A 13,765-nucleotide genomic window follows, 5' to 3' on the forward strand; every position below is an offset into this window, starting at 1 on the left:
GTTGACGCAAGCAAGGTGTCAAATTAAAGCTGGAGAGCTACTTTTTATTCCATTATACAAACTACAAGAAAAAAAAAACTATGTATTGTTCAGTTGACTTTTGAACTTGCCTTTCCTTTTTAGGAACACACTGTATGGAAGACGATGAATTAAAAAAAAAGATAATTGATCCAATCATGAGTGAATAAGGAAACTACAATCATTAACATTATCTATTACTTCATGGTCAGTTATGCAAAATGGCAATGCTGATGAAATCACAGTATTTTCAGGAGTAGTTCTCCATTCACATTTAACCCAAAATTTCTCATTTTCCAGAGTATATATTTTCACATCTTAAACTCTGAGTATATTCAGAACAGTTGTCACTCTTTGTCAAACAACTCCTTAGAGTATAGGGTAGAAAAAATTTAGTTTCAAGAAAATTTAGAAAATGGGAAATTCTTATGTTCAGAGAATGCAATGGAGACTTGATGACCCATGCACCATGACGACATGTAATTTTTTGTAAGTCAACTTGGCAAGATACCTTACGTCACCATGACGACATGTAACTTTTTAGATGTCGACTTGGCAAGATGCCTTATGTCATCATGACGACATGTAACTTTCTAGATATCAGCTTGGATAGATAACTTATGTCGCCATGATGACATGTAACTTTTCAGATGTCGACTTGGCAAGATACGTTATGTAGGCATGATGACATGTAACTTTTTCAGATGTCGACTTGGCAAGATACCTTATGCACCATGATGACATGTAACTTTTTAGATGTCGACTTGGTAAGATACATTATGTCACTATGACGACATGTAACTTTTTTCGATGTTGACTTGGCAAAATACCTTATCTCACCATGACGACATGTAACTTTTTAGATGTCGACTTGACATGATAATTTTTGTCTCTATGTCAACTTATAAAGTTGATAAGTCGACATGATAGAGCTATTATGTTGACTTGACAAGATAAATTATCTCGCCAAGCCTCCAAGTCGAATGGCACTTTAAAGCTTCCGTAATTAAGGTAGTGTAAGGGATTCGGAAAAAATTAGATGCATTCATGAAAACAGCTATTGTATTTCACAAAAACAATATACTGTTTGGAGGATAATAACACAAGCCACAAATTGAGGTGAATCCCTGCGATATAAAACGTTTTAATCAGTAGAATTACATTACAGTTACAGAGAAAATTACAAATAGATCTTTCTGCAAAACTTCCAAGCAGGAGGGTAGAAAATCTAGAATAGAATAACTAGTGAATCGGGAAAGAGAAGAGGTGAAAATTATATCCTGTCCATCTTCTAGCTAAAAACTGGGAAAGCCTATTAAAATAGCACGATGGCATTATCAAAGCTCTAAAATTAATCCGTACATCGGTCTTGCCCTCATTTTAATTCATTTGTGGGGTTTTTTGTCTCTTTTTTTGGGGGGGATGAAGAATACTAATTCTTCTATTTTTTTTTTTTTGGGGGGGGGGGGGCATGAAGAATACAATTCTATTTTTCTACTTGATAACAATGTCGCTCCCTGACACACTTGCCCCCCCCCCCCAGAAGTATGTAGAAATACATGTTTGATGTCGTTCATTAAAATTTACAAATTACAACCGCCAGTACTGTATGTTATTTTTCCGTTCATGGAACACCCTTTACAGGTGATTGACATGTAGATGGCGCTGTTTATCCTGTCGGTCTCGTGGGCCTCCTTTGCCTACTGTCGGTCTCGTGGGCTTTCTTTGCTTAGTGTCGGTCTCATGAGCCTTTATTGCTTAGTGTCGGTCTCGTGGGCTACGTTTGCTTAGTGTCGGTCTCATGAGTCTTTTGTGCGTAGTGTCGAACTCATGGGCTGTATGACTCCTGAGCCGTATAACTCGTGGGCTTTATGACTCAAGGACCTATTATTGATGTCGGTCTCGTGGACCGTATGACTCGTGGGTGTCGGTCTCTTGGGATGCCCCCGTATAACTCATGGGCTGTATGACTCATGGACCTATTTTTTATGTCGGTCTCGTGGACCGTATGACTCGTGGGTGTCGGTCTCATGGGATGCCCCCGCACAGAGTTGCTGCTAGCACAAAGGCAAGCACATGAATCCCCACCCCCTCTCCATTTTTGCAATTGTTCTGCAGTACGTAACTCTTGTACAATTTGGTCAATTTTCATGAAAATGACATTGGTTTGAATGAACAGCATGATTCATGAACCTCGTCTAATCTGGGCACTCAGGAGAGTTTAATAACCAGATTTTGGGGTCCTAGGATGATTTTTGTTATAATATGGAGGTGCTGCCAACACACACACACACACACACACACACAAACACATAAGATCAAACAACCCCCCCCCCCAAAAAAAAAAAAAAAAAATATATATATATATATATATATATATATATATATTTGGGGGGTTTTTTTGTCACCCTTATTCTACAATTTTGTCAAGCGTCGTGAAAATGACAGGAGATCCGAATGTACAGCACGAGATTCCTTGAACCAACCCGATCAGGGAATCCCTAGATATGACCAAATCTTGGGGCCTTAAACGATTCTTGCCGCATGAGGGCGCTGCTAGCACAGAAACTAACACCCGAAAATATTTGGTTTTTTTGTTGTTGTTTTTTTAGTAAGCCTTATTCTACAATTTTTTCAAGCTTCAGGAAAATGACAGGAGATCCGAATGTACAGCACGAGATTCTTGAACCCACCCGATCAGGGCATCCCTGGATATGACCAAATCTTGGGGCCTTGAACGATTCTTGCCGCATGAGGGCGCTGCTGGCACAGAAACGAACACACGACCCCCCAACCTCCACACCCCCCCCCCCCCCCCCCCCCATGTTTGGTTTCTGCATTTTGTAGCCTTTCTAACAATTTGGCCAAGTTTCATAAAAAAATGACATGGGTTTTGAATGTACAGCAAAAGTAATGAACCTTCCCTTTTAGCCCACCCCTAACAGAAAATGCAGAAAATGTTCCTGACAAGGCTTTGAGAGATCTCGCTGGTTTCTGCCGCGTGAGGGCGCTGCTTCCTTAAGAATGAGAGTGTAAAACTCAACTTTAAAACTTTTTCCTCGTTTTGGGTACCTTTCTCCGCACTTCTTGCAAATCTTGAGAAAATAAAGTGGATTTTGAAAAGATTATGGGGATTTAAATTTGCCATAGATGATTGCAGATTTTGTTGCCTATCATGGCCTTGATCGTGTAACGCTTTCATTTCTGTAGTGGACGGCAAAATGTCATATGCTTCAAGTCCCGCAGAAGAAAAGCAATCACAGAAACTTGTGGTTTTGTTTGCATTCTTGGGCTTCGGAAGGATAAAATCTACGGTATGGGAAGTTATAAGAAAATGTCACGGACTTCACTTTAATTGAGGAACTACTTTGATAATTAAAGTAAACTGAAGACTAAAAATAAGGACGATAACAAATAAATAGAACATTTATTTCTGAAGTCTCTCATGTACTAAACAAATATTTCAAGATAATAGATAGTTATGTTAGTCATAATTGAGTACAGTACGAGTTGGAATTCTTGCACGTTTTGTGCAATATAAAACTAGCACACATCTATCTCCTTGTAATATGAAATAATATTTTTTATGTTGATTCTGCAGAATTATAAAGACACAAAATTCATCTTATCCAGTCAAGCATGAAGAATCGTTCAGTACAGAAAAATGTCCACTTTTATAATATGCAAACAAAATGAAGTGACAGACTCAAGACAATGTTCAACAACTCTCCATTACTTATATGTTTACTTTTCCTTTTTATAGCCAGCAACTAATGCTTTCACTTGTAAACTCGTTTATGTGAGTATGATTAAAAGAATTGTAATATCTTCCTGTTGAATAGAATAATAAAGATAATTCTTGTTCAACATTCTTTATTATAGAAATGAACTATACGACATGAAAGGCCTAGGTTGTCCTCTGGATTAAGCAGGAGACACAAGACACAGACAAAGGACAAAACAAAATGTAAATACATCTTACATAATAAATGACACAATTAAGAATTACAGTTACATAAGCGTGTAATTTACAAAAATTTGTACATTTACACCACAAACGAATTAAAATTCAATATCTGATTCTAAAACATACAATTCTATCCTAATATAATATAATATAATAATAATAATAATAATAATAATAATAACAATAACAATGCATGGTAATAATAATAAATATAGTGAAATAAGTATTGTAATAATAATTGATATAGTGAAATAAGTAATTTCTGTAAGTTCTGTACCTTGTATTTGTCCCTGGCATTTTTGGCATGAAGGAATTTTTTACTCGTCTCCTGCGTCATGATGGATACTGGGTTTTCCACCTGAAAACAGAGGGAGAAAAAAAAACGCAAACAAGAAAATGGCATTTTACCTTGATTCTGGTGGCCTTTGAAATTGCCAATTCCCCTACCTTTCACCTTGTCATCTTCCGATATCAGGCAACAAAGTGTTTATTAACATCTTAATCGTCATACCTGATAATATTACTTCTGCAGTTTAGTAACCTTTAACCCTGGCTTTCGATAAACTACCACCTGCATGTTCATGCAAACAATTTTTGATTATTACTGATATACTGATACTGTGACAAACTGCGTTACCACAGGGATTTTCCTTGCAAAAGTTCAAACTGGTAGACCTTTGATTTTTACCATTTATGACAACAGCATGTTCATGCAAATATTTGTTTTCCTTCCAATGCTATTACTATTGGACAATTCCATGAAATATGCAGCAAAAATGTCATTTTTAGTCAAGTTTTAGTATCCTTTGACATCATAGTACTTCATCCAAATGTTGTTTTCATTAAAAAAATACAGTAAATCTAACATTTGCAATGACAGTGAAGTATATTGTCGCCATAACATACCATACACTGTCTTCTACACACATCCTCAACTTTTTTTGATATCCTCTTTGAATTTTGAAGTAAATTTTCTCCATCACTTGTTTATAGTATTCCTACCTGAATGTTGAAGAAATCCACAATACTTGACAGTTCTTTATACTCTGTACTGATGACCTTTTCCGAGGATGACATCAGCTTGTAGGTGGAGCCCCCTCCCTTCCGTAACTTTCGCTCAACGATAATGGAGTCCCCATACTCTTTAGGTTTGTAGGCAAAGTCGCCACGGTTACGCAGTGTGATGCGGATCTCTGCAACACTGAAAGAGGGTGAGGGATAAAAGGGGAGAATCAAAGTGGACATTATGGTAGGCTTAAGTCTTTAATATGAAACAGCACGTAGGCTACACACTGCAAAAAGTCCAGTGTTAAATAGTGAACACCGAGCTGGTGTTAAATTTTTGGTGCTCATTTCTGGTGTTAAATTAACACCTCCGGGTTTCATTTCCAAATTTTAAACTGTTTTTTAAAGAGTTTCTTAGTAACTGCACTTCTTGTTGATTTTTAATTTAAACAAGACGATCAAGAATTTTACATGAAAATACTAGATTTTTGAAAAAATGTGAAAATAAATTTACACCACAGTAACACCAGCTGGTGTGGTCTCTTATTGAAGCTGGACGGGTGTTAAACCATTGATATTAACACCAACAAATATCAAATCAACACCATGTGGTGTCATTTTTGAATTAACACCAGTACAGTGTCAAATTAACACCACGAAGTGTCAGGTGAACATTTTTCAACACCATCACAATGCATTTTCAACACCTGTGGGTGTGGTCCTTTATTGAAGTTTGATCGGTGTTAGATTTAACACCCGTGGTGTTAAATCTAACACCGATGTTTTTACAGTGCATGTAAGATGAAAAATATAAATACAACACTGTAAAAACATCGGTGTTAGATTTAACACCATGGGTGTTAAATCTAACACCGATCAAGCTTCAATAGAGGACCACACCCACAGGTGTAGAAAATGTATTGTGACGATGTTAAAAAGTGTTCACCTGGCACTTCGTGGTGTTAATTTGACACTGTGGCTGGTGATATTTTTGACACTGCGCTAGAGTTAATTCATTAATGGCACCGCGTGGTGTTGATTTGATATTGGTGGTGTTAATTTCAATGGTATAACACCCGTCCGTCCGGAGGTGTTAATCTAACACCATGAATGAGCACCGGAAATTTAACATCGGACTTTTTGCAGTGAAGGCTTGCAGCAAGGCAGCGTGTACGTCAGTAATATATGTGAAGGTTTTTAATGGACATTCTTGTAACAATGAACCTTGCATACACTATGAATCAGTAGACGAGGCAATCTATATACCTGCAGGGATGGTCGGGGGGGGGGGGGTTCAGCATGTCCCTGCAACATTCTTGTCTAATATCCTCAAAAGCCAGCTACATGCTGTGCAACATCCTCAAGAAATTGCAACAATTAGCAGCTCAAAATTAAGTATATTCAAACTTGTGAAAAACACATGGAAAACATAAGAAACATCAAACTACCTGGTACTTAGATATTTGTGAGCAAACCATGTGAGGGAACACATGCAAGCAGCACAAAGAGAGATAAGCTGTGAAATATTGCATACTACTTGCTCGTGATGTGCGCTCTGCGCCACCTTTTCTGCAATATTCCCAGATTCTGTGAGTTTCCAACATGCTCAAATTTCAAGTTGTTGACCCCCTGTACCTGTATACCTCAAAACTGAGTCCACCAGAGTCCATTCCTTTCAATACTATAAACACCCTCTCTTTGGTAAGACTATAGAATCCTTATACCTCGCGTGATCACTTTGGCAAAATCATGCATCTCTCAATACTAATCACAAATGCTCTCAATTACAGCTGATTAGGCAAAAGGAAAAATATTAAAGGGAAAACTAGAATAGAATGAGCAATCCCAGATAACCAATATCTGAACCGGCAGTAAATGAAAGTGTGATGTAATTCTTACTTTTTTCCATCTTTGATGAAATTCTGGACAGAACTCCCGCGAGTTGTAGCAGTTGCTTTTCCCCCAAGGCCTACCACGATAGCAGTGAGTACAGCGCTCTTGCCACCTATAATTTAACATGGATCGAAAGCAATTGATATTTTTGGTCCTCATTTTGATATCTCTGTAAAACCATACATTTTTGCGAATTTTGCGAGGAGCCAAGATTCGCAAAATAAAATGCACACGAAGTTCTTGTCTATACACTATGCATTGAACACTGTTGAATGCCAGAGGCAATTCCAGGCACCAAGAGTCAGAATCTATTTGTGTGACAGGTGACTGCGGGAGTCATTGTAATATGTGTAGACCTACGTACCCTTAAATGAGTAACTATTCAGTGCAGGACTATGCTGTATAGATAAGAAATTTTTGCAGTATAAAATTTCGCAAATTGGAGCTGACGGCCTTTTTCGCGATATGAAATATTCGCAAATTGCCACTGGTGTTCTATTCATATGGTGTAGACAAGAACTGTAACTTGGATTTTAATTTTATGAATCTTGACTCTCACAAAATTCACGAAATTAAAATGCACACGAAAATTTCTGGTTTTACAGTATGTAACTTTTTGGTATCACAAATAGCTGTGGTGTGATGTGGTGTGAGTACTAGTAAATTTTGTAAATCATTTGAAATGAAATAAATAGATCGATGACTCACTTCCATTTCGGCCAACCACAAAGTTGATGTTTGGGCCGAAGTTCATGGAGAGGCTGCCATGGCAGATGAAGTTCTTCACACACAGCTTCTCAATGATGCCATATTCTGCTTCACCCTAAAATTTGGAGCAAATAGGGAAAACAAAATGAAACAAAGCACATTATCAGATATCAAATCCTACAACTAAATTCTTTGAACGGTGCATTTCCCGCAATTTTGTACCTGAATTTACATTTTGCGAAATGACCATGAAGTCGAGAATATCTTCACTTCATTTTATGTTTGCATTTATTTAGATTTACTGCTACAATCACAAAAATTGCTCTTGGAAAGTAAATAATTCATGCAATGTAAACAGTAAGATTCTCTATAGCTAGTATTACAAACAAGTGCATGTAAGCGGTCTGCACAATTTACCTTTTTTTTTCATTACAAGTTATCGATTCATAGCTGTTATCGGAACACAAATGTAAAGACAGTGTCCGAAGTAGCAGCAAGCTCCTAATGGACATTCCAAAATGACGTCTTCACATTCACCTCCCTGTAATTTGGTGCACTACCCGATTGCGTATACTTTTGCCATTAGGGCCTATACTGCATGTATTGAACGTTACACATACACAACACAAAATTCAAAGGGTAACTGCAAGAGTAATATTTGTCTGAACAATTTTACCGAGACTGTCATGACCACACAGCCCTAGGCTAGCGAAATTCGTTGAGTGTTGCAAGAATCAGTCTCTAAATATCTAAATGCTATGACCAATTCAATAAAACTTATATTGTTCTATTTAAATTTCACATTTTCTACAGTCAATAGACGAGGTTCCACGACATCAAATGACACATTGCATGAGAGACAAAAACAAATCACGTGTGTAGATTGAGCGCATAGCTCTAGCGTGGTACGCATACCGCATATTACCTAAACTTTAGCCTATGCGGTCTGGGCTTATATCATCTGTGTGTCTGAATCGAGACTAATTGCGGGATAGCAACGAACACGGCCGCTGGCGCGGCTCGGTCCAGCGATTACTGCTGTTAATAAGCACACTGCGTTAGTCTATTTTCAAACACTGCTGAGATGCAAGCAGCGCGCGAGGTCTTGTCCAAAGGCTACATATTACCCGCCTGCCTATCACGGTTGGCTTGCCGTTGGATGTATAATGCTCTTGCCCCCTATACGCAGTTTCTGCCCCTCAGCATTGCTTGATGATGTCATTGGAACCTTGTCTGTACATAACATAAAGTAGTGTAAGAGCGTGAAATTTATCAAAAGATATACACTTGTATTTGTATAAAATTCCATTTCCCTTTTAGCTTTCCATAGAGTTTATTTCCATACACGCCCCTTACCATTTCTTCTCACATTTAGCATTCCATTCATCCCAATCCAACTGTTTCCCCTTCCTTGTGCCTATAGTTACGCTTTGTATATTGCAGTACCTTCTTTACTTTCCAATCACCTCCACACTTCATGATCTGAATAAAGAACAGTCTAATATTGGAATTTACTGAGAGGATTTCATTCTTCTGCCTCTCTCCCCCCCCCCCCCCAATTTTTGTCGGAGGTTGACTAAATGTTGCCCAGCTTGTGGAGTGCTGAGTGACTAGCTGATGATGACTTTGGACACCAATATGAGTGGTACAGTATAGCTTTGCGATTCATGCTTATAAACCAATTAACATCAAAATATAAAAATGTTATCCTTTGTTTTGTACATAAAATTATTCTCGAAATTTCAAAAATCAGTTGCATCATAATCGTATCACTGCTTTGTTCAATACAAACTGTAGAACTATAAATGAGGTAGAGTCCAAGTCATCCTACATAGCATAGAACTCCTATTCTTCAAAATTGATTGCTATTTGCTTTCTTACAGTGTTCACATCGAAATCAGCGCTCTGGGAGGCGTTAAACGTGTCATCTTGGGTCTCATCCTCCTCTCCGCTGCGCTGGGACTTGAGTCGTGCCTTCTTGGCCTGCGGCTCTTCTGAAGCGTTTCTGCTCTGTTTCTGCTTCGGCATTCTGGCTTTTCTTTTCCTGCTAAATCAAAACGTAAATAAGTTGGGTTTTTTTTCTTGCCTTTCTGTGCTTTGTTCACTACCAGGCATGTTTGCTGGATGATTCCTACTCAAAACTAGAGTAGATCCAGTTATTGTATACTTGTCTCGTCACTACATGTAGTGGATTATAGTACCCCGTTTATATTGCGAGAGGGTTTCACAGCCTCCTCGAGGAGGTTCGAAAACCCACTTTGGAAAAGCTGCCTCTATAGTCTGTTTATAGGCCCTAATACTGCACGAGCTAATTTTTGCCCAAAGCAGGCCCTGAGCTAGCAGGCCCAACTGGCTCACACAGTGCAGGCCTCTGAATAATGCAAACGTGAGATTTAGCACGTAAATTAAGCAAGTTGCGTGCCATTTATCTGCAGCAGTTGGTCACGACGGCTGGGATGTTTGCGTCGGCTGGCGATGACCTATAGCAATAACTTCCAGGTCAGCAAAAAGCGTTTGTACTGCAGCCGAGGCTCTGAGAGGCGGCGCTATAAAATACAGCATAATAAGTTTGCGGGCACAAACTATCGGCCTTAATCATCGGTCCTTCCGATAATTAGTAAGATATTCAAAAAGCTTGTTAACAGTCGTCTGATTAAATTCTTGGAGGAAAATGAAATATCATATAAACACCAGTATGGTTTTAGACAATGGCACAGTAAACAATTATCGTTGATTAATGTAAGTGATGAATTAGCCAACTAAATGGATGTGGGCAAGGTTACTGCAAAAGATTTCGATACGAAAGATCATGACATTTTGCTCTATAAATTACAACACTATGGTGATATATACGTTGGTTACAATTAGAGTGGATGCGAATCTATTTATCAAATCGATTTCAAGTTCTATGTTATATGGAAATGATAAGTCTGCACCACAAATACCGATTACATGTGGTGTTCCACAAGGATCAGAAATGGTAACCCACTCTTAATTAATTTGTATCAACGATTTGGCACAATCCACAGATTATTTTAATTTTCGATTATTTGCCGATCATTCAAGTTTATTTCATTTTTTTCAGCAGGAACTAGGAATATTGAATTTAAGGAGATTGAACATAATTTACTAGACATTCAAAATGGTGTAATGGTATTAAAACAAATTAGGCTAACAATAAAAATAGAGCATAATATAGTTTTTAAAAGTAAACGTAGACATGTGGAGATAAAAGGAAATATTATGATACGCACAGATATGATAGAACAGGAACATTCGACTTTGTTGCTAGGAGTTCATACAGACGAAAACTTATGGCAAAAACGCATTGAGTGTGTCTCTTCCTCATTGAGGAAAACATCGGAATCATATTTAGAATTAGACAACTTGTGGCGAGACAAATCTTACAATGATTATATGTATATCACCCCTTTCCTTCGGCGTTATATGGAATAGAAGTTTGGGGGTGTACCTCAATACGTATCTTCAATCTATATTTTTGTTACAAAAGAAATGAGAACTTGCAATCTGTTCCCAGGACCTGGAAAGCATACTAGCCCTTTATTTCATAGTTTACAAATGCTAGATGTTTATAGATTTGTAATCTATAAACATAGATTTTATTGAATGTTTCCAATTTGTAATTGGAACTGTCATGTTTGACCTAATCCATCATACTTTACCGCACGACGTCTGCGAATATTGTCTCAAAATGGAGCATGATTATGACACAAGGTTTAAAAGAAATATGAAATACAAACCCACAAAAATCAGATCTGAACTGTTAAACACTCCATGTCGTATGCGGGCAGTATAAGTTAGAGAGTATTTCCACAGGAAGTAAAACAGATCAACACATGTGACACTTTTCGGAAATCATTACAAAATTCTCTCTTATCAAATAATAAATAAATGATCCCGTTTGAATTGCTTCAGTGAATACTGTAAATACGTTATATAGTCTACATTATTGAAAGGACTGGCCTCGACTAGCCTAAACGCTATTGCCGATTCTATTTTGCCAAGACTGTACTTTTAACTATTGACTGCTTTGACTATGAGGACGATGTTTGTTTGGTAAATAAATTTCATATCAATTTCAATTTCAAGTAGAAATGTCCATTGCCGTGCAATGCGATTGTATCCCCCACCACTAGAGAGGGCACACAAACTTTCCACCAATAATAACATGGCCTTTGACCCTATAAAAGACGGCACACGGGGGGAGGGGGGGCTGCACTTTCAAAATCAATAGGCTTGTTGATGGTATATATCATTGTAAAACTTCATATCAAATTTAAACAAAATCCGTTAATTAAGAAATTTAGCCTATAGAGCGCACACAAACCATCTATATACAATTATGACCTTTGACCCTATAAAAGACTGAACACTGAAGGCAGCACATCCAAAATCACTAAGCTTGTATTTGTGGAATATATCATGGTAGACTTTCATACCAAATTTGAATAAAATCTGATGAGAAATGTAGTCTATACAGCGCACACAAACCATTCATCAACAATATGACCTTTGACCCTATAAAAGATGGAACACTGGGAACGGCACATCCAAAAATCTATAGGCTTGTAGATGACATCATGATAAACCTCCGTACAAAATTTGAACAAAATCCGTTAACAAATGTAGCCTATGATGCCAGGAGCACACAAATCACCCATCAACAATATGACCTTTAACCCTTTAAAAGAAGGAACACTGGGGGCGGCACATCCAAAAATCTTTCGACTTGTAGCTCATATCATGGTAGAACTCAGGTGGCAGGTGGCCGCTATAAAGGTAGGTTTGACTGTACATTCAGTATTCTGTATTTGTGTAACGTATACTTTGTGTGTTTTGAAGGTTTCGGTACCCATAACTTTGCAAATAACTGTAGGGGAGACCGGGTCTAGTTGTTACACGGGCAAGTTGTTACACTGTCATTTTCTCTATTATGATCAAAAGAGAGGGCGTTACAAGGAATATCAAATCAAAACGTATAGCCAACGATCTCTGCATGCGAAATCTGGCGTTGCCTGGACGTCACATGTAGAAGGAAGGTCCAAAAAACACTTTTTTACCTCTCCGAGTAAAATTTTGAAAAATTCGATTTTTCTTTATTACACTAAATCCATTCTTTTCCAGTAAGTGATGAGCATGTGGTTGAAAGAAGCGTGTTTTGGCGGTCTTTTGGTGAAAGTAGCAACACGTGATGTTTGATTGTTTATTGGCCACACGTGTGAAAAGTTTTTGAAAACGCACTGGGTCAAGTTGTTACAACAACTTGACCCGTCTGGAGAATCGAGTGGTGTAACAACTTACCCCAATGCACTTTCAATTGAATTTATGGTTATACACATACACACACACACACACACACACACACACACACACACACACACACACGCACACACACCCACACACACCCAACACACTCATACACCCCAGCATAGGCTAACATGCACACCCAGACAGGTTAATATTAAGAATTACCTAACACGTCAGATCTGCATTACCCGATTTGAGTTGACTTTCTACGGTGTAACAAAGTACCCCATGTGCTGTAACAACTTACCCCAACATCGGAGAAAGTTGTTACAAAAATTTGTGTTTATTGATTACGTAATATCTTGTTTATATTATCTGGACTTCCAAAGTTTGTACTGTTTTTAATTAAAGGAGGAAATAAGGTATCCTCAAAGCAAAAATGAAGCCGATTCCTCTATTCGTTTTTTGTACAGACCCAAAAATGTGAAAATTGTAACAACTAGACCCGGTCTCCCCTACATAGATTTCTGATTCAGTAATGTGATGTTCTGTCTATCTTGAACACCCAGCAATGTGTTGTGATTTGATGTAGTTAAGGTGAAATACAGTCTTGATTTCAGAGTCATTCACTGCAATCCCAATCCTGGCGATTAGTCATAATAACAATAATCTAAGATAATTCAGTCTTTGGCGGCACATCCAGTCAAAGCAGTCGGCTTTGTTAACTGCGTCGTCCACATTCTACATATCACATTAATTTATCTCCCTGTTATCTGTAAATGAAACAAAGCATTATTAAGGGCTCCTGAAACCAAAATCATCCTAATTTTCATGTTGAGGTCATTTTTAGGTAATGTTTTGTGCTGATTTTGCACTTCTTTTTTATTATTCTGACGAATGAAAGTT

The 13,765-nt window shown here is 37.8% G+C and overlaps 1 protein-coding gene across 1 annotated transcript; it reads right to left on the reverse strand.

The window, feature by feature from the left end:
• Positions 1 to 3,925: 3,925 nt before the first annotated feature.
• LOC140245895 (structural maintenance of chromosomes protein 6-like) lies at positions 3,926 to 9,619 on the reverse strand. Its single transcript, XM_072325374.1, has 6 exons — positions 9,473 to 9,619; positions 7,592 to 7,706; positions 6,890 to 6,995; positions 4,988 to 5,186; positions 4,263 to 4,343; positions 3,926 to 3,937 (listed from the first exon to the last, which is right to left on the reverse strand). Exons 1-6 carry the CDS (start codon positions 9,617 to 9,619, stop codon positions 3,926 to 3,928), a joined length of 660 nt encoding a protein of 219 aa, XP_072181475.1.
• Positions 9,620 to 13,765: the final 4,146 nt, after the last annotated feature.

This window comes from Diadema setosum, unplaced genomic scaffold (assembly GCF_964275005.1).
Source record: "Diadema setosum unplaced genomic scaffold, eeDiaSeto1 scaffold_53, whole genome shotgun sequence".
NCBI lineage: Eukaryota > Metazoa > Echinodermata > Echinoidea > Diadematoida > Diadematidae > Diadema > Diadema setosum.